The sequence below is a fragment of the Natator depressus genome, chromosome 8 (assembly GCF_965152275.1).
Source record: "Natator depressus isolate rNatDep1 chromosome 8, rNatDep2.hap1, whole genome shotgun sequence".
NCBI classification, from domain to species: Eukaryota; Metazoa; Chordata; order Testudines; family Cheloniidae; genus Natator; species Natator depressus.
The window spans coordinates 12305905-12329603 of NC_134241.1; the positions used below are offsets into that span (position 1 = coordinate 12305905).

At 45.7% G+C, this 23699-nt stretch overlaps 1 protein-coding gene across 2 annotated transcripts in view; it reads right to left on the minus strand.

Moving 5' to 3' along the window:
* The window catches only part of JADE2 (jade family PHD finger 2), a 158725-nt gene that overhangs the window by 28615 nt on the left and 106411 nt on the right, over positions 1-23699 (minus strand). For both annotated transcript variants that reach the window (XM_074960444.1, XM_074960445.1), the window contains 3 exons: positions 15390-15601; positions 10023-10190; positions 8344-8460 (listed from right to left, as the gene is read on the minus strand). In XM_074960444.1, coding sequence (XP_074816545.1) covers positions 8344-8460; positions 10023-10190; positions 15390-15601 — 497 coding nt within the window. The remainder of the gene's footprint in view (positions 1-8343; positions 8461-10022; positions 10191-15389; positions 15602-23699) is intronic.

The window sequence follows — 23699 nt, forward strand, 5'->3', positions numbered from 1 at the left end:
TTACCCTACCGTATGTAATGCAATAAGTGACTTTGCACGTTACTCCAGGGCACCCAGCTGCTTGACAGAGAAAAGCAATAAGAACTTGACATTGTACAAAGATTAGACACCCATACTGAGAAATGAGTATATTTCCCAAATCTCATGTGTGTACGGCTAGTCACCATAATTTCAAGTACAAGAATCTTCATTAAACTGCTATCTCCACTGGGTTCCTTTCAGTCTCATCCCTGCGGCCCTTCTGATGCCCCCCCACATAATCCGGGCCTCTCTTTTGGTTATTATAAAAATAAGGCTCTGATTGTTCGTCCAATAAGATAGGCAATACTGTTCTTGTCAATACTATGGTCCAATATTATGGACAAATGACTGTAGCTGGGTAAATGAGTCTCTCCCGATAGAGAATTAGTTTATTTCTTATTGTAATTTCTCTCTCTAAATTACCTCAGTTTCCTTTTCTTTAACTCTAAAAATGGCCTTGCTAATTTTATCTGAAGTCTACAGAGGGGGTCACAGTCCATGAGTAAAACAGGAATCTAGGGAGCTTCTAACGCTCGTGGAGCACAGTGCCTTCATTAATAAGTAAGCAGCTCCTATTGAAATTCCACTCCCTCTAATTAGCTTGGGAAAAAAAGAAGAAAAGAAAATGGAACCCCAGCTTATTTAGAACAGACAACGTGAAAATGAACATTAAAATCGGTATAGGGATTAACGTGCTGTCCAAAGTTATTTTAAATTAGAATTTTAAACAATTTTGCTGAATTCCCTCATAGTTAAATTACTCTGTCTGGATTCCACATGCAGCAAAACCTAAACTACGAGTTTACATTGAAGCAAACCCATCTCCCAGCTAACACGTGGGCTGTACACATTTCAGCACTTTCTCCTCCCCAACCCTGCTCTATTCATTAACTATTTTTAATGGCTCAGAGTGTCAGGTAATTATTTAAGCCATAATCCATACGAAATCAGTCTATTTCAGCTGCTAATGACCAGTTAAATGGCAATAACGAGACATTCTGAGGGGCTTATTACTGTAGACACCACATTTAGCAGTTTATATAACATTATTCTGGGGTGGGGGGAGTGGAGTGAGCAGTTCCAGCACGAATGACCACATTAAAACCTATGATATTTCCTGAAGGCTGATGACAAAAATACAGGATGTTGCACATTTTTGGTGAGGTTTCGGGTAAGTTTTAATTTTCAAAAATAAAAAATTCCAGTTGTATTTAAACTGCAAAAACGTTATTGTTTTTCCTCTTTGTCCCATCGGTCTTGGATTCCTGCCCTGTTATTAAGTTACAGAGCACATGAGCTTTCAACATTGCTGTTTTTAGATATTTCCCCTTGATGTTGTTTATAAATTTGCCGGTGCTTATGAAAGCAAGAGACTACCTAGACCCAGGCATAGAGCAGGCAAGTGGTGTCCAAGTTAACCTCTCACACATCTCTCCCAAAGCCCATTAAAATCAATGGAAAGATTTGCAGAGACTTCAGTCAGCTTTGGATCACCTCCATCCTGACCTTTAGCACTCCCTCTATTAATTCTATGCATACATCTCCGATGAAGAGGGGCTGCCAGTTGTGCCACAGTACCTGTGGTCACATTCAGGATGGAAAGAGACCACAGAACTTACCTAGCTCTGAGTTGGGACATCACGGGATGTGGACAAATGCCCTCTAGGCATTAGATTGAGATTACTGGGCCCATCTGAACCATGATCCAAACCATGTTTGAATCCATGTCTCCTCCTCTTAACAGATTTAAATATGTGGATACCTCATTTCTAATTGTGTTAATGTGTATCAAAATAAGCAAATTCCACTAAAAAGTGAGTATTTACCCACAGTTACCACATAGCACTGCTAACTAAGACACTATGGTATTTCCCTATACCGACACTGAGAAACAACACCAGTACATCAGATACCACTGTGTGGTAGCCATTGGTAAATGGTGATGTTTTGATGGCTACCACTGTTGCTACTGCAGAGTGAGCGGGAGTCTTGTTTGCCTAATACACTGACAGAAGTGCCAGCAAAGTTCTGAATACAGAATCTTTATTTCTCCTGATGCTAGGAGGGACAGAGATAACAGCTTGATCATCAGACCCCAGATTTTTTTGGTAGAGCCAACATATCTTCCTTTGGTTCTTAAGCTGCATACACTTGCTGTGAAAGTCACTGGGACAGAATAAATACAAGAAAGTGACACAATGTCATTCGATGGAGTCACTTTCCTGACTCGAATGGAACTTTAAGGTTGGACAGCTTTGCCAGCTGTAAGTTACCTTGATTGAGTTTTCTTGTCTGGTTGCCAAAACGGTTATTTTACTGCACTGAGCTATCTAGCTACTGATGTAGTCAATTGTATCTATATTGGAGTAACATCTGGGAGCACTTTAAACCAAACCATTGGGAAGATCCTTTGTGCTGTTATGTGCATCAATAGCTACTGTACCATAACGAAAGTGCACACCCAGAACCATTCAAACTAAAAAAAAAAAATGGATGCATCAGTGTTGCCTTCCTTCCTGACTATTTACGTCACCAACAGTATTAATATCATTATTCAAGTGTCTGCGGCTTTTGCCAAAACAACAGCCTACAGAGCGCCCTTTACACAGGAAAGATTATCTGCACTACCTTAGAAATAAAACAAATCGAATGACACTTGTCCTGGATTTCTCCTTTGACAGATGGCAAGCAGCAGTTGTCAGAGACTGTGTCCCAAATGCAAATAGAAAATAATTAGCAAGCTCAGCTGACAGGGCAACAATTAAAGGTACCTGATCCACAGCACCTACCAACGGACCTTGCACAAACTGACAATAAAAACATATTGATCCATCAAATCATTCATGAGCACAGAATGCCAATGGAACGAGCCTGTGCTTGGGGAGGCATCAGTCTGGCAAGCGGAATGAGCTGAGGCAGTGAAGTTAGGGTAGCACACTGGATCTCACAATACTTATGACAGTAACAGTACATAGTGATGATAATGCTACTGCATAGCACAGGGGTGGCCAAACTGCAGCTCGCCAGTCACATTCATCTCTTTCACAGTTAAAGTGCGGCTCGCGGAGCCCCCCCACCCCACTCTCCACCTACCAAACTGAGGGGATGAGGGACTTGGGGCTTCTGCCTTGCAGTGCGATGGTGGGGCTAGGGGATTCTGCCTAGCAGGGAGGGGGGTCTAGGGGCTTCAGCCCCGCTCTTGCTGAAGGCCAAGCCCAGGCAGGCGCTTCCCACAGGGCTGAAGCCTCTAGCTGCATCACCTTGCCACAGGGCAAAAGCCCCAAGCCCTGGCAGGTGCGTCTGGCTCTCAAACCTCTGAAGATTATTGTATGTGGCTCAGAGGGTGTCATAAATATAAAGGGAAGGGTAAATACCTTCAAATCCATCCTGGCCAGAGGAAAAACCCTTTCACCTCGTAAAGGGTTAAGAAGCTAGGATAACCTCGCTGGCACCTGACCAAAATGACCAATGAGGAGACAAGATACTTTCAAAGCTGGAGTGGGGGAGAAACAAAGGCTCTCTCTGTGTGTGCGATGCTTTTGCCGGGAACGGAAAAGGAATGAAGTCTTAGAACTTAGTAAGTAATCTAGCTAGATATGCTTTAGATTCTGTTTTGTTTAAATGGCTGATAAAATAAGCTGTGCTGAATGGAATGTATATTCCTGTTTTTGAGTCTTTTTGTAACTTAAGGTTTTGCCTAGAGGGATTCTCTATGTTTTGAATCTGATTACCCTGTAAGGTATTTATCATCCTGATTTTACAGAGGTGATTCTTTTACTTTTTCTTCAATTAAAAGTCTTCTTTGAAGAACCTGATTGCTTTTTCATTGTTCTTAAGATCCAAGGGTTTGGGTCTGTGTTCGCCTATGCAAATTGGTGAGGATTTTTATCAAGCCTTCCCCAGGAAAGGGGGTATAGAGTTTGGGGAGGATTTTGGGGGGAAAGACGTTTCCAAGCGGGCTCTTTCCCTGTTATATATTTGTTAGATGCTTGGTGGTGGCAGCAATAAAGTCCAAGGGCAAAAGGTAAAATAGTTTTAACCTTGGGGAAGTTTTAACCTAAGCTGGTAAAAATAAGCTTAGGGGGTTTTCATGCACGTCCCCACATCTGTACCCTAGAGTTCAGAGTGGGGAAGGAACCTCAACAAAGGGTCAGTAAGTTTGGCCACCCTGGTATAGCACCTTTCATCCAAGTATCTCCAAGTACTTTGGAGGTGACGGGCCAAGTCCATCCCTAGATATAAGTCCAGGGAAGCCAGTGGAGTTGCACCAGAGATGAATTTGAGCTGTTAATATGTCTTCAGACCACTCTTGTGGAGTAGAGAGACAGGGAATATTTCACTCACCAATGAACTCCAGCCATCTCTAGCCATGGAATGTAACAGCTGTTTAACAGCTCACAGCAGTGCTACACAACAGATTTAGGGCAGAACGTGACGGAAATGTAGTATCCAGCGGAACTTGAGGGGGGCATTTAGGGAAAGAGAATGTAATTACCAAAGTTGAAATACAGTCAGGGCAACAGTGTTGACAAGGCTGTATTCTTACAAATAGCTCCATGGGATCTTTAGTGACCACAAGTGGTCTGGACCTCAGCTTTAGGTCTCATCTGGAAGAGGGCATCTCCAGCATCACAACTGCCCCAGCACGATGCTGGGGCATTGGTTCAGTATTGACGCAGAGGGAAGAACATCACAGCTAGGCTCTTGGACAGTGCACATCAGACTCATTTCCATTTCCCCCAAAAAATGTTTTTGTAAGTTTTCAACACTGCATGGTTCTCTATTTGACCAGAACAGGACTAAGTGACTTAGCTACTGCAGACTTTAAGAAATACATTTCCACAAATAGCTGTGTTCTCCAGTAAATGGATGTTAATCTTTAGTGATCAAATGGTCTTCATTTTTCCCTAGCATTCTGGGTTTGGCTTGGTGCAGAATCTGCAAAGACACTGGCCTCTTACCCATGCAGCAGGTCTGTCTCTTGGCATCTGATCTTTGTCCACTGTCAGGCGACTACCACTTACTAATGAAACCAGTGACGCTTTATTCTATACTCAAACCAAAACCAAACTGAAAAGGGTTAAGGAGCTAGCTGTCTGAGAGCAAGGTGTCTGTCAGCAGGTCTGTCTCTTGGCACCTGATCTTTATCCACTGTCAGGCGACTACCACCTACTAATGAAACCAGTGACGTTTTATTCTATACTCAAACCAAAACCAAACTGAAAAGGGTTAAGGAGCTACCTAAATGGCAGATGACACCACAGCTCCTTTCCTGCAACCTTCAAAATCACTTTCCCAAAGAAGGAAGGTTAAAGGACAGTACTATCAAGAGATGTTGTCTTCAGAAGGCTGAACTGCTGCCAATCTATGGAGAACTGGCACCAAGCCCTCTCACAAAGAGGCACTGATAATCTCTGCCAATAAGGGTCCAGTGCTTCACCAGTCCCTGTTTTGACCTGCCATGGGGGCTTGAGTCTGTCTTGGAAGCTGGCGTGCACAGCATTCTCAGGAATTGCAGTACCTTCGGGATATGTAATCAGTATGTTTCCTTATACTTTGTTTTTTGGTTCAGCAATGTAAACAAGAAAATGCCAAGAGGATACAGCACTCTTTTTGGCACATTCTCACGTCTAGCCACAAGAACCACTATGAAGTCATGATTTCCCCTGAACAGAAAGTTGGAAAACTGCTCAGACAGGGCTGTATCCTCAGCTAGTGTGAACTGGCATTGCTTTATGGAGCTATGCTGATTTGATCTGGCCCACAATTTTTTAAAAGTAAAAACAAGGAGAAGATAGTGATGTGCATGAAGCAATATCAGCCAGGGGGAAACAAGTTCCTCCCAAACCATCCCCTTTGTTACATAACGTTATGCTGATGATTCAACTGCCAGCTTGTGTGTGGCAAATTCTCTAGACGTATGGAGCCTGGGGGCACATGCAAATTCCATAGGCAGGTGCACAAGCCGACTTAGGTGACTAGCTTACAATTTGCATGAACATTTGCTCCATTTGCACATGCAACTGCAGTAACTGTGTACACATTTGTGGACAAGAAGTCTCCATTTATTATAATGTGATCCTGCTTCCACGCATCAGGAGAGAAGAGCGATGAAACTGAGAAGGCCTCCTCTCCTTCCTTGTTCGAGATGAAGGAGTTTTTCTCCAGACACAGTTCATTTAGTTGAAGATTGATCCTGCTTTGAGCAGGGGGTTGGACTAGATGACCTCCTGAGGTCCCTTCCAACCCTGATATTCTATGATTCTATGATTTATCTTCCAGAGTCTTACTCTGTCAGGTCAGTGAAACCCGGTCAAACTGGCCACTAAGAAAAGCTAACACTGCAAGCCTGTGAAATTAGCTTCTTTTAATGCTTCATCTGTAACTGACCTGCACATACCTTAACTATCTCATTCCTACCCTCAGAAGTTAGCGCTAAGGTCCAGATCTTCATTTCAATCAATGGGAGCTAGGCACCTGAATACCTTCTCCTGGTCCTAAGTACTATAACAAACAGATTTTTTTCTCTTTAAAGCTCTCACAAAATGGTAGTGGTGACAAAGATGGTTAGATTCCACCTGTATAAACAGGCACTGATCAAAAATTCGTTACATAAACCTAAGGGCTTTGCAAACACAGGCCTTTGTTCCTCTGATGAGAGTAGAGGATACAACGCTTATTTACCGCTACGGGTGAACCTGCTGCTTATTCATCCCTTAAGCCCTTCAATAAAGGCACCGTCTGCACATTCCTTTTCCTTTCAGCAGCGCTGTTCTGCAAGAGCTATGGTGGCACTGACAAACACTCCAGTGGCAATCTTATGAAGACTTGTAACCTGTGAGTTGTCAGCACACGAGACAATAAAACTCTGTGTTCCATTTCAGGTGACCTTTAATTCAAATCCGTTCAATCCAAAGGTTCTCACAGCTAACGTGTGATGCCTGCGCTAAGAGGATGAAGTCTCAGAGAATCTGAATTCTTTTTGATGCTGCCAAGTCTATTTGACTCCTTTCGCTGCCCTTCCGTTCTTTGAAAGCAGTTGCCATTATGACACAATATCTCCATCTGGCAGGGTGAATAAGCAGATCCACCCAGAGCCATCAAAAAAGAAGTGAGTCAATGCTGGAGATTTAAAGAAATATGGTGAAATCTCATTTCAAGCTAAAAGGATTGCTTTTAAATAGCTCTCTTTAAAGTATTAAAACCATTGCAGTTGCATAAACATCACAGAGGCTTGCAGCTCTTTCTATTATTAAGACATACCACTGTTCCTCAACCGGCTAGTTACTCTCTGACACTTTTGTATCATTGCTATGTCGGATGTTTAAGGGCCAAATCCCACCTCAGCACTGCGTAGTTAGACTTGATGTACGGACGTACCGAGGAAGGAGTTTTTACCAAGTTCATGGAACCCGAGAGCTGTTCCATGGCTGCTACTGCAGCTCTGAGGTTGCACCGTGGCTTGGTGGGGGAAGCAATAGCTAATGAGGTTGTGCAGCAGCAAATCCACCAGCCCTTCTGCTCTTCCCCTGGTTTACCCTCCCCACACCAAACCATGGGGGACTGGCCTCTGAGGACGGCAGTGGTGCAGTCCTCTTGGCAAGGTTCCACAAACCCTGGTCCCCCACATCTGTTCTGCTGCAGTCAGAACCCCCTGCACCTGGATTTGCCCCTACAGTCAGAGCAGGATCTCCTGGGGTCAGTGCCCTGACCTAGCAGAACCTTTTGTAACAGGGGTGTTTTTCCACAGGACAAAATGAAAGCATGTAGTCCCTTCCATATAGCATTGCTGTGGGAAGGGTAGGGAATAGGATATTTGCTGTGATCCACTAAGGTGTTATAGAATAGGTAAAAAACAGGGATGTATACATTCTAAGTATTCTATTTCGTGAGCTGATAGGGCTCAAATCAAGTGCAGTTCCTTGTAACACTGGAAAGAAAGCTAAATTTTCTGGCTTTCCAATGGTAGAAAGGTTTCACTCCTAGCCCCACTGGCATGTGAAATATTAATACAGCTGGCTTCTGACATTAGAGCAGTGTCACTGTCAGTCCTTGTAACTACAGAGTCACTATGGCACAGGCATCATGGTGAACAAAGAAGGCTTATTTTGATTTGCAGCATTTCATGTATTAAAACATTACAAACAACAATAATTGGTGGCAACTGATTGGCTCTTGTGCTCCCAGCTGTTACTTTTATTACCTGTCAGTGACTAAGAAAACTTGTTCCCAAACTAACCGACAAATCCTTCCCTCCAGTGCATGAACAGGGCTCTCAAGAGCAAAACCTGGCCCTGGGCTTCATTAAGCAGCGTTACATACCTGAATACACGTTCCAGTGCACTCCTTGCAGAGACTGCAGGACAAAGCCCATCTGCTTGCTGGGATATGCGAGATCTTTGTAATGGGTTCCATTTTTTCTGGGCATCCGATGCTAACCTAGTCAGGACACAGAGTACGTGTGTTTGTACCACTTACTACATGCATCTTCCCTGGGATAATGCAAAGCTTGATTCCCTGCGGTGGCTACAATGAGAGGAGGATTTTCTAAAAGCCGTCTCTACCATCACCCATCATTTGCAAAAGCTCAGCTATGAAGATGAACGAGATGGCAGGAACACGGAGGGTAAGGCCAAATGCAACCTCTGAGCTAAATCCTCTCTGGTGTGTTGTTATAGATGGTGAACTGGCATGTGCGCTTAGTGTGACCGAACCCAGCTAGAGGCTGGGTGTGTCTGCTCTCCTTGGCAGAGCGCAACAGGGCTGGATTGTCCCCTAACAATCCAGCCTGCGTGAGGGGCAGCATGTACCTGAGCTGCCTCAGGAGCGGGGCAGGCACACGACCGTGATCCTGAGCGTCCCAATCTGTTGCTGCTCCCTTTCTCCAGGGGGAAGTAACTGAGGCACAGCCTTTGTGCTGGTGCAGCTAACTTCCCCCTGCACTGGCTCCTGGGCCTCAGCTGGCGTGCTTGGGGCACGTGGATCTGAAGTGCCATCTATTCCCCACCCCCGACCACCCACTCCCCACACACTGTGCAGTAGGTGGCATGGGAGCCCAGGCAGTGGCTGCTCTCCTTCCCACATAAGCTCTGACATGGGGGTAAGCCACACAGATGAATAAGAGAGCTCTTTATGCACCCTCGTGCCAGGTAACCGGGCTTACAGTTGAGCCCAAAGCAATTTAGCCTAAACTCTTCTTTAAAGAATTCCACATACCCATTGCTGTATTGTTCCTTATGTATCCACCTACATTGTACTCTTACTTCACGTTACTCTTTATTTTTCTACTAAATGTGGATGCCAGTACATGTATGACTCCATGCTGTTCTGCTGGCATGCCACGCTGAAGGACTAGGAAATACCACTAAACCATTGCTCCAAATCACCTCCCTTGCAGGAACACATGTGCTGCAATCAGGCAGAGTGCCATGTATGCATGCACTGTACGTGCACCTAAGTCATCTATCAGTTCACTGTAATAAAAAAACCCTATTATATAGTCCTCCTGGTAAAGGATTGCTCAGTAACGTGGTGAGATTAACACTGCAGCTGCAATATAAACAAGAATGACATTCCCCAGGGGATACAAGCAGAAAGGGTAGGTACAGACAGCAGGATGGTAGGTACCTGCTGTTGGTTCACTATCCCATGCCTTGGTACCTTTGCTCTTATATTGCCCAGACTTTATGAGAACAGCTTGGAACTGCTGCACAGAACATGAGTGAAAGTTCTGAGATCAGTGCTGGAAATCACCAGGGCTCTGGTTTCCAAAGGTTTATGTATAAGTAGGCTCAGGTAGTTTCAAAGGAATATGGGTGCCTAATTCCATTAGGCTTCTTTGAAAAAGCCAGTCCAAGTTACCTGCCCCTTACTACTGAAAGCTTGAAACAAGTGAAAATAGTACAGGGTCGTTGACTGTACTGGGCACGCTAAGACCAACCACAATCCACATCCAATCTCATCCCACCCACATCTGGAGAACATGTTGAATAAAGTCTTACTTCTGGGATCCATAAGGCACAGCTAACGTGGACCCATTTTGTCCCACTCCGGGTGGGTTTCAAAGCTCCCCCTCTCTTCGGGCAAAGTAGACACTTTGGCTGAACTCCAAGGGCACAGGTTCGACAAAGCCAGTTCCCAAGGGGAACTTTTAGGATTCCATAGCAAGCCTGTGCAAACACAAGAAACATTGCATTAGCTATACCACATATTCCTCTGGAAGGGCACCCCACCAATACACTTCCGTATTTAGTCATATACTTGCACATTTTTATATGGGTGGCTTAATGCCATGGCATCTGGATATTGTCATAACAATTAAAAGCAGACATGAATCAATCAGCGACAACTGGTTTAAATCTGTCTATCTATCTATCTATCGGATTTGTACTGATGCTCTGCCCCTAGAGATATGCCCTGTAGTTTAATTAAAGGCCTGAATACCCAAGCGTGTTTGTATCATGCCAGGCAGCAGCAGTGAAGGCTTCCCAGTGCTGCTCTGCTAACAGCCCTTCCACATGTTCTTGAGAGACTTGTTCTCTCACAGGCTTTGATTTCTCTGATGAGATCATCAATGGAGGAGGCAAGTGAAGACAACAGACTCTGAATAGTGGACATCTGTCCAGCAGGCACTGGACTGAGACCATAGGCTCACGTCACACAGGTTACCGAAGAGCTACCAGAATAGCAATAGCTTTCAATCCTTCCAAGTCTGGGTCCTATTCAGATCAGTGACCTAGAGGTGGAAGGTTCTCTCTCTTATTAGCAGTCCCCTGAATAAGACATTTTAAAGTTTAAAGGTAATATAAAACCAGCTATGCTAGGACTGACAGCATTCATTTTACTGATCTCCCACATGTCAGTCGGTGATGTTGTGCTAAGACAACCTGCCCTCCCTCAGATAAGCTAGAACATGGCTTTTGCAGGTCCTCCACCGGACCCTCTGCCACTCAATGAGTTGCATATACTTAACAGAAAGATATAGCCAAGCTCTAATCCGAGCAGCATCAGAATTCACAAGGTGTCCTAGATACTGTGCTTTCCCTTCTGGTGGGTTGAGAGGTGTAGTTGGCTTGTAGGTTAGTATGTCAATCATTCCAATTACTTCAGTGCCTTTTAAGAAAATCCAATATTCTCTTTCTCACTTCCATACTCATTCATCCTGGAAGCACAGCATTTGAAGAGCATGGATTTCATTGGCCAGAGGTACAATAAGAACAAACTCTTAAAGAGAGAGGAATTCCCGCTCAACTGCCTTTAATGTCCATCCTTCTGACATTCCTGTTTCTGCAAAAGGCACAGCAGCAACATCACCGAATACCCATTTATGAGATGCACACTGTCTCTTGCTTGGAGGTCTGAAAAGGAGCTAACTGCAAAATCTTCAAATGAAAATATATTTTCCTTGCAAAGTGGACGTCAGCACTTCTTCGAGATCTCCACCTGAGATCAGCCTGACTGGGAAATGTACAAAAGCGCTCCGAGGTGCACAGACCAAGATCAGCTCATTCCATCTTCCCATCTTATCTAAGTTTCTGTCTCTCATTTTTAGAGGGTTCATAAAATCTGACGGCACACAGAAAATGATCGTGACCTGCTTTGCGGGCAGGATCAGCACTTGGTAGGTAAGATACACAGGGGCAAGACAGGCCATCTGCTCAGCCTGCCCGCCTGCTGTGATGGGCCATGCAGCAGGAACCAGATGCTGCTCTTTCCAGAGGAAACACAGCCCACCATGACAACTCCTTCGTTACTGGGGAGTGTAACCCTGTTTTCTCATGGGAGTGGGGAAATCACGGCCCATTAGCACTGTGTGAGAATTCAAATAGAGGTTAGAAATGTGTGCTGAGGGAGGCAGAGGGACAGGGGATTAGGTCAGGAATAGACTCACAGGGCCCGCTACCGTGATGTACACACTGTGTAACCTTGTTGCCTGCAGTGTGAGTCAGGCCAGAAATTAGCTTGGAGTTAGTGTAGAGCTCTGGCAGGAGACTTAGCTGATAATTTAAGACCTGATTCAAAGCCCACTGAAGTCAACTGAAAGGCTCAAATTGACTTCAGTGGCACGGGATCAGGCCATTAGTGTCTAATTCTGCAGCCTCTCCCTGTGGAAGAAGCTCCCGCCCACATGAGTAAACCAACTGGACCCTAGGAAGCCCCTATGGCTACTTACATGAGTAAATGCTACTTAGCTGCCACATTCTGCTTTCAGGTGGCAGTGGCCATATACACTGAAGAGCAAAATCCTCCCTGATGTTGGCCTCCACACCTGTGTTGCACGGGGAAGTCATGCAGCCTCCACGCCTGTGTTATACGGGCAAGGTGCGCTGTCTCCACGCCTGTGTTGCACGGGGAAGGTGCGCTGCCTCCACGCCTGTGTTATATGGGGAAGGTGCACTGTCTCCATGCCTGTGTTGCACAGGGAAGTTGTGCTGTCTCCATGCGTGTGTTGCACGGGAAAGGCGTGCTGTCTCCATGCCTGTGTTGCACAGGGAAGTTGTGCTGTCTCCATGCCTGTGTTGCACAGGGAAGGCACGCTGTCTCCATGCGTGTGTTGCACGGGAAAGGCGTGCTGTCTCCATGCCTGTGTTGCACAGGGAAGGCACGCTGTCTCCATGTCTGTGTTGCACGGGGAAGGTGTGCTGTCTCCATGTCTGTGTTGCACAGGGAAGGCACGCTGTCTCCATGTCTGTGTTGCACAGGAAAGGCATGCTATCTCCATGTCTGTGTTGCACGGGGAAGGCGTGCTGTCTCCATGTCTGTGTTGCATGGGGAAGGCGTGCTGTCTCCATGCCTGTGTTGCACGGAGAAGGCGTGCTGTCTCCACGTCTGTGTTGCACGGGGAAGGCGTGCTGTCTCCACGTCTGTGTTGCATGGGGAAAGGGTGCTGTTTCCTTGCCTGTGTTGCACAGGGAAGGTGTGCTACCTCCATGCCTGGATTTTCCACCATAGGTTTGTAATGAAAATTCTGAATCATCTTGATATTCTGCAGAACCTGTTTCACTGATGAAAACCATCCAAAACAGCCGCCTACATCGACAACAAATATCTTGAAAGCTCCCCCACTTCCCAGAAGCTATGATGCAAATACTGCCAGCAAAGATCAGCACCAGACCCATTTAAAGAGAGACACCTTCAAATACTGTACATAATCGAATCTTAAAGAGGTATCCTTTGTTTACACCAGATGCCTCAAACTCAGCTAATCAATATCTATCTGATAGCTGACCTGATATTTGTGGACCTAACTAATTTTCTTTCCCTTGAAGTGACAGTGGGTAAAATTTTCAAAAGCACAGATGTGATTTAAGAGCCCAAATTCCATAGAAGCTCAGTGGGATTTAAGTTGTCAAGTCACTTTGGTGCTTCTGAAAATTTTACTCAATTTGGCTTTTTTTAATAGGAAAATTGGCCTCTCTAGAGTATGTCAGCATACACACACCCACTCACACACACACCCTCCTGCACAAAATGGCATGCACACAGACATACAAATGAGTGCACAAGACACTATCATATTTTTTTCCTTCCCTGCAGCAAGTACTTGGAGCGTTAACACTCAATTCTACAAAACAAATATTCAGGCAAAAAAAAAAAAATAATCCAATCCAATCCAATCCTGCATTCTGACAACAGGCTGGGCTATAAACCCTGCCATGTGAGAGAATGTTACTGAAGCTGGGTGGTTGCTTATACACACAATCCAGTGCTATAAGATCAGCGCCATAGAAGAGAAATGTGAGGAGAAACCTATCGGTCCATCCTTCTGGCAAATGCAGGAGTGTCCAGTCCTGCAATAAGCATACCTCAAGTGATGCATAACAGAGATCCTCTGTAGCCACATCTATATTCTGGGTACTCGTGGTCATTAAAGCTCCCACGGGAGCACTTTAATGGGGAGAGAGAAAGAGAGCTGGCACATTAAATGGAAAGGGTGGGGTGAAAAAATAGCAAAGAATGGGAGGTAGCGGACAAAACAAGAAGACAAGAGACCGCAGAATAAAGTTAGGGAAAGACACAGCCTACGATAAATAGCAATGAATACAGACAAACACAGGGCAGGGAAAGTAAGAAGATAGACAAATATTAGATGAGCAGAGAGTCTGCGAACCCCTCTTTCGCTCTCTGGATGTGCCAGGCATGATGTCATGAGGCAAAGCGTGTCCCACTATCAACTTAGGGATGTGCACTGAGCACCATGCACTTGTGAGGTTTGCTACATCACAATCAAATCATGGCACCTTTACTCGTGTTTTCCTCAGTCTTTACTCAGACAAAGCCCTGCAGGATTCCAAGGGAGACTTACTAAGTCAAAGCTGAGAGCCAGCTGCTCTTTGGCCCATAGGCAACGTGTGGGGCAGTGGTGCAAGGAACCTTTCCTCCTAATGCATGACCCAGGGAAGGACTAGGCGGAACTACAGTCCCTCTGCTCCCTCCCTACTCTCTGGAGAAGAGCAGAGAGAGTGCCAGAGCACTTGTAAATGGGCAGGGAGGTGAGGAGGAGAACGTGCAATGATTTGACCCTTCCATAGCAGCCTGGTTTTCATTCCATAAGGCAGTGCTTCTCAGTCTCTGCAGACTACTGTACCCCTTTCAGGAGTCTGATTTCAGCCCTGGGCAGCGGGGCTTGGGCTTCAGCATTTATCTTAGCTCCGTGGGGCCCCTGCCTGCCACTCTTAATGCCAGCCCTGCACTTGCGACCTCCCTAAACCCATCCCACAGCCCTCCTGGGGGTCACCACGCCCAGGTTGAAAAACTCTAATATAATATATAGAGCTGTATAAACAAGTCATTGTCTGTATGAAATTTTAGTTTGCACTGACTTTGCTAATGCTTTTTATGTAGCCTGTTGTAAAACTAGGCAAATATCTAGATGAGCTGACATCCTCCTGGAAGACCTCTGCATACCCCCAGGGGTACATGTACCCCTGCTTGAGACCCACTGACATTAGGGGAGCCATACCGGCTGTGTCCACTCCTTTGTGTTGCTTTGTGCTCTGCATTTCCGTTAAGGCACAATGCCTCTCGGGTGTGTGTTCTGGGCTGCTGTAGCTCCGTACTGCCCCGATGCAGCGCTGTACACCCTAACCCCAAGTAAGGACCAAAGAATTCCACCCCCGGCACAGCCATTTACGAGAAGGTAGCAAATCTCCACGGCACCCCGAAAGTTTATCTGAGGTGCGGGGTGGTGGTGAAGCACTCTGGTCACAGCAGGAATGGCAGAGGGTGCCCAAGCCAGTAGCATGCGTTGCTATTTCAGACTCTCAGTGTCAAGCCAGTGTTTGTTCTAGCTAATCAAAGGCCAGATACACGCCTCAGACTGAAAGGCGCTGATAGCGCCGGCCCACGTACGACCAGACGTCATTCACCTGGTGCACACAGACGTTGCACTTGTCACAGAAAACCATCTCGTTGCCATCCTCTCCCTCCGGGGACCGGCACACGTCGCACACCACGTCCTCGTCGTACTCAATGCCCAGGCCCTCCTCTGTCTCAATGGCAATGCTCATGTTCTCGTAGCACAGCGTCTCCAGCTCCTCCAGCACTCTCTCCAAGGTGATCTCATCCAGCTGTGGCTTTTCTGAAAGGCAAGAGGCAGAGTAATGACGCTGAGGCTTCACAATTAAACCAACCTCGCTTCTTAAAAACAAAGGGACGCCAGCCCTGCTGTCCCTGGAACATTTTGCCTGCTGGGGTGGAGCACACAGAGCCCTCCGTTTGGAGAGTCCTTGCACAAAGCTGTATTTCACAAAGGAGGCACGTTAGGCTTTAACTTAAGAGGCAAATTCACGACAATGATAATGTGATTCAGAAAACTGACGCTTCTAACTATGGATACAGTTTATGTTTCAAAATATTGCTGTTGGCAGAGGGGGAAAAACGCCATTCAGCTGAACCAATGCGGATAATTAGGTCTGACAGTTTAAATGTTCAAGGAGACGAGTCTTCCGAAGATGCTTGCTGCAGGAAGGGCTCAGACAAGCTTTGGCAATGCAAAGTCAATGCTTTATTTGTTAAAACTGTGAAAATCGACCCTTTGAAGACTAATTACATAGAACTGTAAATCTGGAGCCAAAGGCTGAAATTGAGGGTAATGTTCTTTGTTTCTGGTCAGTACAAGTCCAGTCAGAAGCTCAGTTACAGGGGCAGGTTTCGGCTTGTATCTGTTGTCTCACTTTTTATTCTCATTGTACTAGCACCTCTAGCGACAACTAGTGGTGAGGATGCTACCACCAGAGGCTTATCCTCAGTGACAACCCCTAATATGGGGATGATACCACTTTTCCATAGTGGCCGTGACATATCCATAATCACTGCTACCGTTGGGATGCTACCCCCGTAGCTTGTTGACAGTGAAATGCTGCCATTGCTGAACAGTGTTCCAATGAACTCAGTCTCTCACCGTCTTCCACCTCAGGTGCTTCTTTCTAGGCCAGTTCCTGCCATTGCGCTGAAGTCAATAAGATTTCAGCTCGCTGATCAATGGCAGGACACGGCCCTCAATCTTCATGGAAAGTCTAACTACAGCGTAACTGTGGTTCACCTTCACCACTGCAAGGGAGTCTCATTGGAAGGTTCTGAAAAACACTGTATTTGCAAACAATCCTGCTGCTCCCCCATAGAATGCTAAGGATATTTCCATGAAATGCAGATTTTTTTTGCTTAGGAATTCATCTTCTCCTGTTGTTTCTCCCCTCACCTGTTTGTAAGATCATAGTTGTCTGCACAACAACTAGGATTCAGAGTAGCAGCCGTGTTAGTCTGTATTTGCAAAAAGAAAAGGAGTACTTAGTCTCTAAGGTACCACAAGTACTCCTTTTCTTTTAACAACTAGGATGTTACAAACAGCATTTGGTCACTTCAGGTAATGAAGGAAAGAAGAAAAAGCAAAATTAAAAAAACATCCACAGTCTTTGTGATGTTTTCCATAAGGCGGGAGAACACAGAATTATAACAAAACCAACACACGCAGGTCAGGAATATTTGTCAGTGGTAAGGAGAAGATGATTTCCAACTAAACACTGAAGATCTACAGTAGTAATTTAAGCTCTGAACTTTAGTGGGCTAGATTATTTAATATATAATAATGATCAGATGAGGGGACCTGTCATATGTACAAAGGCAACAGAGGAACTTGACTTGCGATGCTTCAGTATACCAGGATTCCTTTATTTAAAAAACAAAACAAAACACTGCAATTTGCAACAATTATAGTAACAAGCCACTGCAGTTTACAGCGAAGTAGCTACAGTGGTTTGGACCATTACTGTAGATTACTGCAGAGTACTTGTTATAGAGGTTTTCTACCTTCTCTGCTGCTGGACAGCAGGGGAACAATTCTTGATTTATAAACAGTGAAGGGAAAAAGACGAAGATAAATTCATGTTAAAAAGTTAAGTGGCTGTATGGTGCACAGATTTTGTATACTGAACTAACATGGAGCCAAATCCTGAAGTTCTCACCCAGGGCTAAATTCTGAGCCCACTGAAGCCAGTGGCAAAGCTTCCAGGAATATCATCAGGACCAGGATGCAGCCCCATGTCCTCAGGCAGAACTCCTAATGGCTTCCAAGGGAGTTTTGCTGGTAAGGCCTGCAGGATGTGTTCCTTTTGCACAAAGTCCTAAAGACCCAATAACATGCTGGAAAAAAAAACCCCTTAGGCAAGGAGGGCACATGTAGGGAGAAGTAGGCAAACAAACAGGCTTGAATTAATATGCAAACTAGATACCATTAACTTGGGTTTGAATAGAGACTGGGAGTGGGTGGGTCATTCCACATATTGAATCTATTTCCCCATGTTAAGTATCCTCACACCTTCTTGTCAACTGTCTGAATGAGCTACCTTGATTATCACTACAAAAGTTTTTTTCTCCTGCTGATAATAGCTCATCTTAATTAATGAGCCTCTTTCAGTTGGTATGGATATTTCCACCTTTTCATGTTCTCTGTATGCATATATGACAGGTTTCAGAGTAACAGCCGTGTTAGTCTGTATTCGTAAAAAGAAAAAAGAAAAGGAGTACTTGTGGCACCTTAAAGCTCATGCTCAAATAAACTGGTTAGTCTCTAAGGTGCCACATGTACTCCATTTCTTTTTTCTTTGTATGCATATATATATCTTCTTACTATATGTTCCATTCTATGCATCCGATGAAGTGTGCTGTAGCCCACGAAAGCTTATGCTCAAATAAATTTGTTAGTCTCTGAGGTGCCAAAAATACTCCTGTTCTTTTTGCGGATACAGACCAACATGGCTGCTACTCTGAAACAGGCCATTGTCTGGCTTTTTAAGTTCTTCTCCCATGCTCTTCCATTGGCAGGGTTTACTTTGGTTTGACAAGTCTATGCAAACTTCTGGATTGGCATTTCATATGTCTGTGTCAATCTGAGCTACGATCTAAGCCAGTCAACCCATTCCCTACCAGGGCCCTTTCAAGCGCTTGAGTTGTTATGCCACACATGCAACGAAGCCTGACGTGACCTGTTTTATTGCGAGCAAGCCCAATGGATGCGCGGGATCATTTCAGAGCCCAAATCTGGCACATGGTGCCTCACAGGCATTTGGAGAGCTGCAGTCATGTAACTATTTCAAGCACCCTTCGTTGGCAATCTGGTTCAAGACGCCTCATGCTTCAGAGCTTAGAGGTTGCCACTACCTTGGGTTGGGAGTTGCACCACCACAGGGGAGAGCCAAATGGAATGTGCCATCCTTAAGGATGGTGCAGCCTACTTCTCCAGTGCAGGGAGAGTGGTTGTGTGAAAACCTGGCCCATTCATTTTACTTTGGCAGGGTCCCTTTAGGAACAGACCATTTGAACAACTTTGTTATTGGAGCAAATATTTCAGCCTCTGTTTTTCACTCTTTCGGAAATGAAAGTCACTATTAAAATCTCTTTCTGTTCCTTGGGGACAGAAGCAGAAGAGTTTTCTGCATACTGCACCTGACAGAGCCAGCTTGCTGAGTCTAAAGCAGCCTCTGAGCAGACAAGAAATGACTATGAAGAGTGTTGTTCAGTGTTTGCGATTCCTGAAGTAGGAGAAAGAGGGAAGGTGGTTTCCATAGGAAACCTAAAACTGACCCAAACTCCGGAGTCAGGATCACATTGGCACCTGGAGAGTACCCATTACACTCCACGTGGAAACAAACTTCTCATAATTGCAACTCTATATTCCTCCGCCATCTGTTACAGCCCATTTTCCTATGCAAGGTTGTACATTTTTAATTGATAGTGATACCCTGTCACTGCCAGCCTAACCCACAGGAAAGGTAATGTCGATGTCAAACTGCTCCCACCTCACTGCTTAAAAACCAAATGTCCTACTTAGCTTTGAAAGTGAGTCTGACTTCAGTGGAGTTTGGACATGCACTCAGGAGCAGAATTCAGCCTGTGAACGGCATGTAGAATTTACAAGCAACACCTGTACTGAATGAGCACTTGCTCTTCACTTTTTTAAATGTTTCATTTTTTAGATGGCATATCTATGAATCATGCATAAACAAACCTACATTTTGGAACTCCTGAGGGTATTCTGTGCCAAAAAATAAAAAATTCTATGCCAAAAAGTTAAAAATTCTGCACACAATATTTTAAAATTCTGCGAGTTTTATTTTTCAATAAATAAATGCAGAGGCTCCGGCACGGCAGTGGGGAGCACAGGCCACTGGCTGCATGAAGGTGGGAGATCACCCTGCAGCCCTCCCAGCCCCGCCCCTGGGACATGGACTCAGGGGTGAGGCTGCACCTGACCCTGACACAACACAAGGCCTGGACCTGCCCCAGAAACACCCTGGAGCCTTGCCCCCCTGTGCCAGGTGCACCAGGTGTGGGGCAGGCAGGCTCAAGAAGGCAGGATCCAAGCATGAAGGGGCTCAGTGTGGGGGAATCCAGTCTAGGTAGGAGGGATCTGGATGCACAGAGGTTCATTGCGGGGGTTCCAGGTGCAGGTGCAATGGGTCTCTGCAGGGGCTTCCAGGTGAAGGTTGCTGGGGCTTAGCGGGGCAGTCTGGGTGCTGGGGGAGTGGGGCTTGGTGGGGTGGGAGTCTTGGTGCAGCCAACCGGGGGTCAGTGGCATGGGGTCTGGATGTGGGGGCTCAGGGTGAGCTCATTAGTGTGGGGGTTTGAGTGCAGGGAATTCAGTGGGGGGTGGCCTGGGTGCAGGGGCAGGGGCCTGGAAGCAGAGGGTCTGGGTACAGGGGAGCTCCAGATGCAGGGACTGAGGTTCAGTGGTGTGGGGTTTGGGTATGGAGGGCTATGGGGGTTCTGGATGTATGGGGTGAGGCTTGGCAGCGGTGTCTGGGTATGGGAGGTCCGGATGCACCGGGGTTGGGTGAATGGAGGAACAGCTCCCCATACAGTGATCCCTCCCCCTGCAGCTGAGGAGCGATGGGGGGAGGAAGCAAGGGAGGATGATGAACCTCCTGCAGCTAGGGGAGGTTCCTGGGAGTGGGTCTGATACAGCCCCAGCCACTCCTTGCAGGGGAAGAGGAAGTCCCGCCCTCTCCTGCCTCCAGCCCAATTGGGACTAGCAGCTGATCCCGGCTCAGGGTAGGAGCCACTGGCTGGGATGTCTCCAGCCCTGCAGTGATTCACCGGTCTGCCGGATGCTCTGGGTGCCTGAAAGGACATATCTGGTAGGGAGTGGTGCGTGTCCACTCTTGCAGCTTCCCTTTGCTTCCCTGTCAGAAAGTCATTTTTCTGTGGCGAAGCAAAGAAATCTGTGGGGGACATGAATTCTGCACGTATGCATTGGCGCAGAATTCCCACAGGATTTAATTCTATATAGATGTAATTACATGAGGAATTAGTTTGCCAAGCTCTATTCAGAATACCGTGGAGTCTACTGAAGTGACAATTGTACTTGATGAGTACAAAGCAATTAATGGCTTATGAATCACTAAACAATGGTGCCTAAGAGTGAAGTTCTTTTTCCATTTATGCTCCATTTATCTTCTTCTGCATCATATAAAGTTGCCACTATTAAACTCCATTCATAAAATTATCTTTCTGGCAGTTGCTAATCTAGAAAGTTGCTATCTGTACTGAGTGTCTAGCAAAAAAACAAAAAATACCCAACCAAAATATCCCATGCTGTATGCAGTATTGATGCTGTTATTTTCAATATGGCATGATGAAAAAGGAGAAAGTTTCTGATTTTGGTGACACTGAATAAGTGCAACAAAGTCCGTGGAGTTATTCCATATTTACGCACATAATTACTGAGATCAGAATCAGGTTTTTGGATTCCAAACATAGCTCAAGAGAAATAGTTTTTTATTCGGTTAAGACCTATTGGCAGAACCCACACCGTTCTGACAATGGGCCTTGATCCTGACCTAGAGGGACCATGTCTGGAGGTGAGAGTTTAATATTCATGTCCCTGTAAACACTGCCAGATTGGGGTCCTATTCAAAACACTAGCCAAGAAATAAAAGGCTCCATGTCTATCACCCTTTCCATGAGAGGTTTTGCCCACATATCTATTCAGAGAACACCATCACAGGGCCTAACAACATCAGCCACACTATCAGAGGCTCGTTCACCTGCACATCCACCAATGTGATATATGCCATCATGTGCCAGCAATGCCCCTCTGCCATGTACATTGGTCAAACTGGACAGTCTCTACGTAAAAGAATAAATGGACACAAATCAGATGTTAAGAATTATAACATTCATAAACCAGTTGGAGAACACTTCAATCTCTCTGGTCACGCAATCACAGACATGAGGGTCGCTATCTTACAGCAAAAAAACTTCAAATCCAGACTCCAGCGAGAAACTGCTGAATTGGAATTCATTTGCAAATTGGATACTATTAATTTGGGCTTGAATAGAGACTGGGAGTGGCTAAGTCATTATGCAAGGTAGCCTATCTCCCCTTGTTTTTTCCTACAACCCCCCCCCCCCCCCCCCAGACGTTCTGGTTAAACTTGGATTATTGCTGTGCACATTGTAAGATGAGCTATTGCCAGCAGGAGAGTGAGTTTGTGTGTGTGGTTTTTGGAGGGTGTGTGTGTGTGTGTGTGTGGGGGGGGGGGTGAGAAAACCTGGATTAGTGCTGGAAATGACCCACCTTGATTATCATGCGCATTATAAAGAGAGGTTTCAAAGAGGGATGGGCTATTACCAGCAGGAGAGTGAGTTTGTATGTGTGTCTGTGTCTGTGTGTGTGTGGGGGGGGGGAAGAGTGAGAAAACCTTGATTTGTGCTGGAAATGGCCTTCCTTGATGATCACTTGATGATCACTTTAGATAAGCTGTTAGCAGCAGGACAGTGGGGTGGGAGGAAGTTTTGTTTCATGGTCTCTGTGTGTATATAATGTCTTCTGCAGTTTCCACGATATGCTATGCATCCGATGAAGTGAGCTGTAGCTCACGAAAGCTCATGCTCAAATAAACTGGTTAGTCTCTAAGGTGCCACAAGTACTCCTTTTCTTTTCCCTTTCCATGAGGCCATCCAGATTCCCTTCCCAGATATTTTAACGCTGAGTATGCTGGGGGTTGTCATTTCTGACGAGTGTCCTCATGGAATTTCTAACTAGGCCCATTTATACACCAAGTAAGTTCAGCACTTTTCATATGAGCAAACTAGAACTTCTGGGTGTTGATATGAACTGAAATGAACCTGCAAAGCTTGTCAGGATCACCCATTCCTAGCCATTAGCTGACTGTCTGAGTGTAAGAGATATAGGGGCAAGTCATCCTATTAAAATACACCTGTGGACGGGAGGGAGCCTGCATAAATGGCCAGAATCGACTGCATGTGTGGAAGTGACAGGAGATGAGGATAAGCACCACCTTTCCCTTTACAGGAACTTCCTGGATTTGGGGCTCTGATGATTCAGTGGGAGGACAGCAAAGCACCATCTTCCCCCTCTAAATCCGCAGGAATGGCCCCATCAGCATTATCTTACATGAGGCCTCCAGTGCTGCCCTAATCTGATGCTCCCAGCAAATACAGACCCTTACCATGCCTACACGGTCCCATCACCAGCAGGACACTTCAAATGCCAGCTTACTGTAGGCACTGGCAAGACATCCTGCCCTCCCCTGGTGTATGTGTGGATTAACTTGTGGAAAGATCCCCAGAATCCTGGGGAGTGTTCGGTGCGTCTACTAGATGGACAATGTCCCTTAGAGGCCATACTCCATCCCTCTCTGCGGTGACAGGAACCTCATCCTCCTGATGGGATGATGCTGTAGAACCTATGCAAGTTGAAAAGTACAGTTTCCACATCCTCCTGTGACAGTCCACGATCAAAGGTAAAGCTGATAGCCTCTTCCTTCCCAGATTGGGACACCACTGCACAGGCCAGGAGGAGAAAGAGGGTATGATGTACCCAACCAAACTAAGCATTCCATAGAGGGGAAGGAAGGAAACGGACGAGGTGGAGGAGTTGTCCGACTATAACTCACTCCAGGAGGTCTCCAGATATGACTTAGGAAAGGACAACACATACCTGTTATTTGGACCTGGCTCCTAACAGGAGGCTATTCCTAGTATATGTGCCTTCTGGGCGTGTGAAAGGGAACTATTCTACAAAGCCTCATTTTCTCCCTACCCACATAACTGTGGAGTCATCTACACCACTGACAGATTCCTAAGGATCCCATCATGTTCCTCTATTAGAATTAACCTTTTGCCTCATCCCCATCAAATCCTGGAGGCCCCAATGC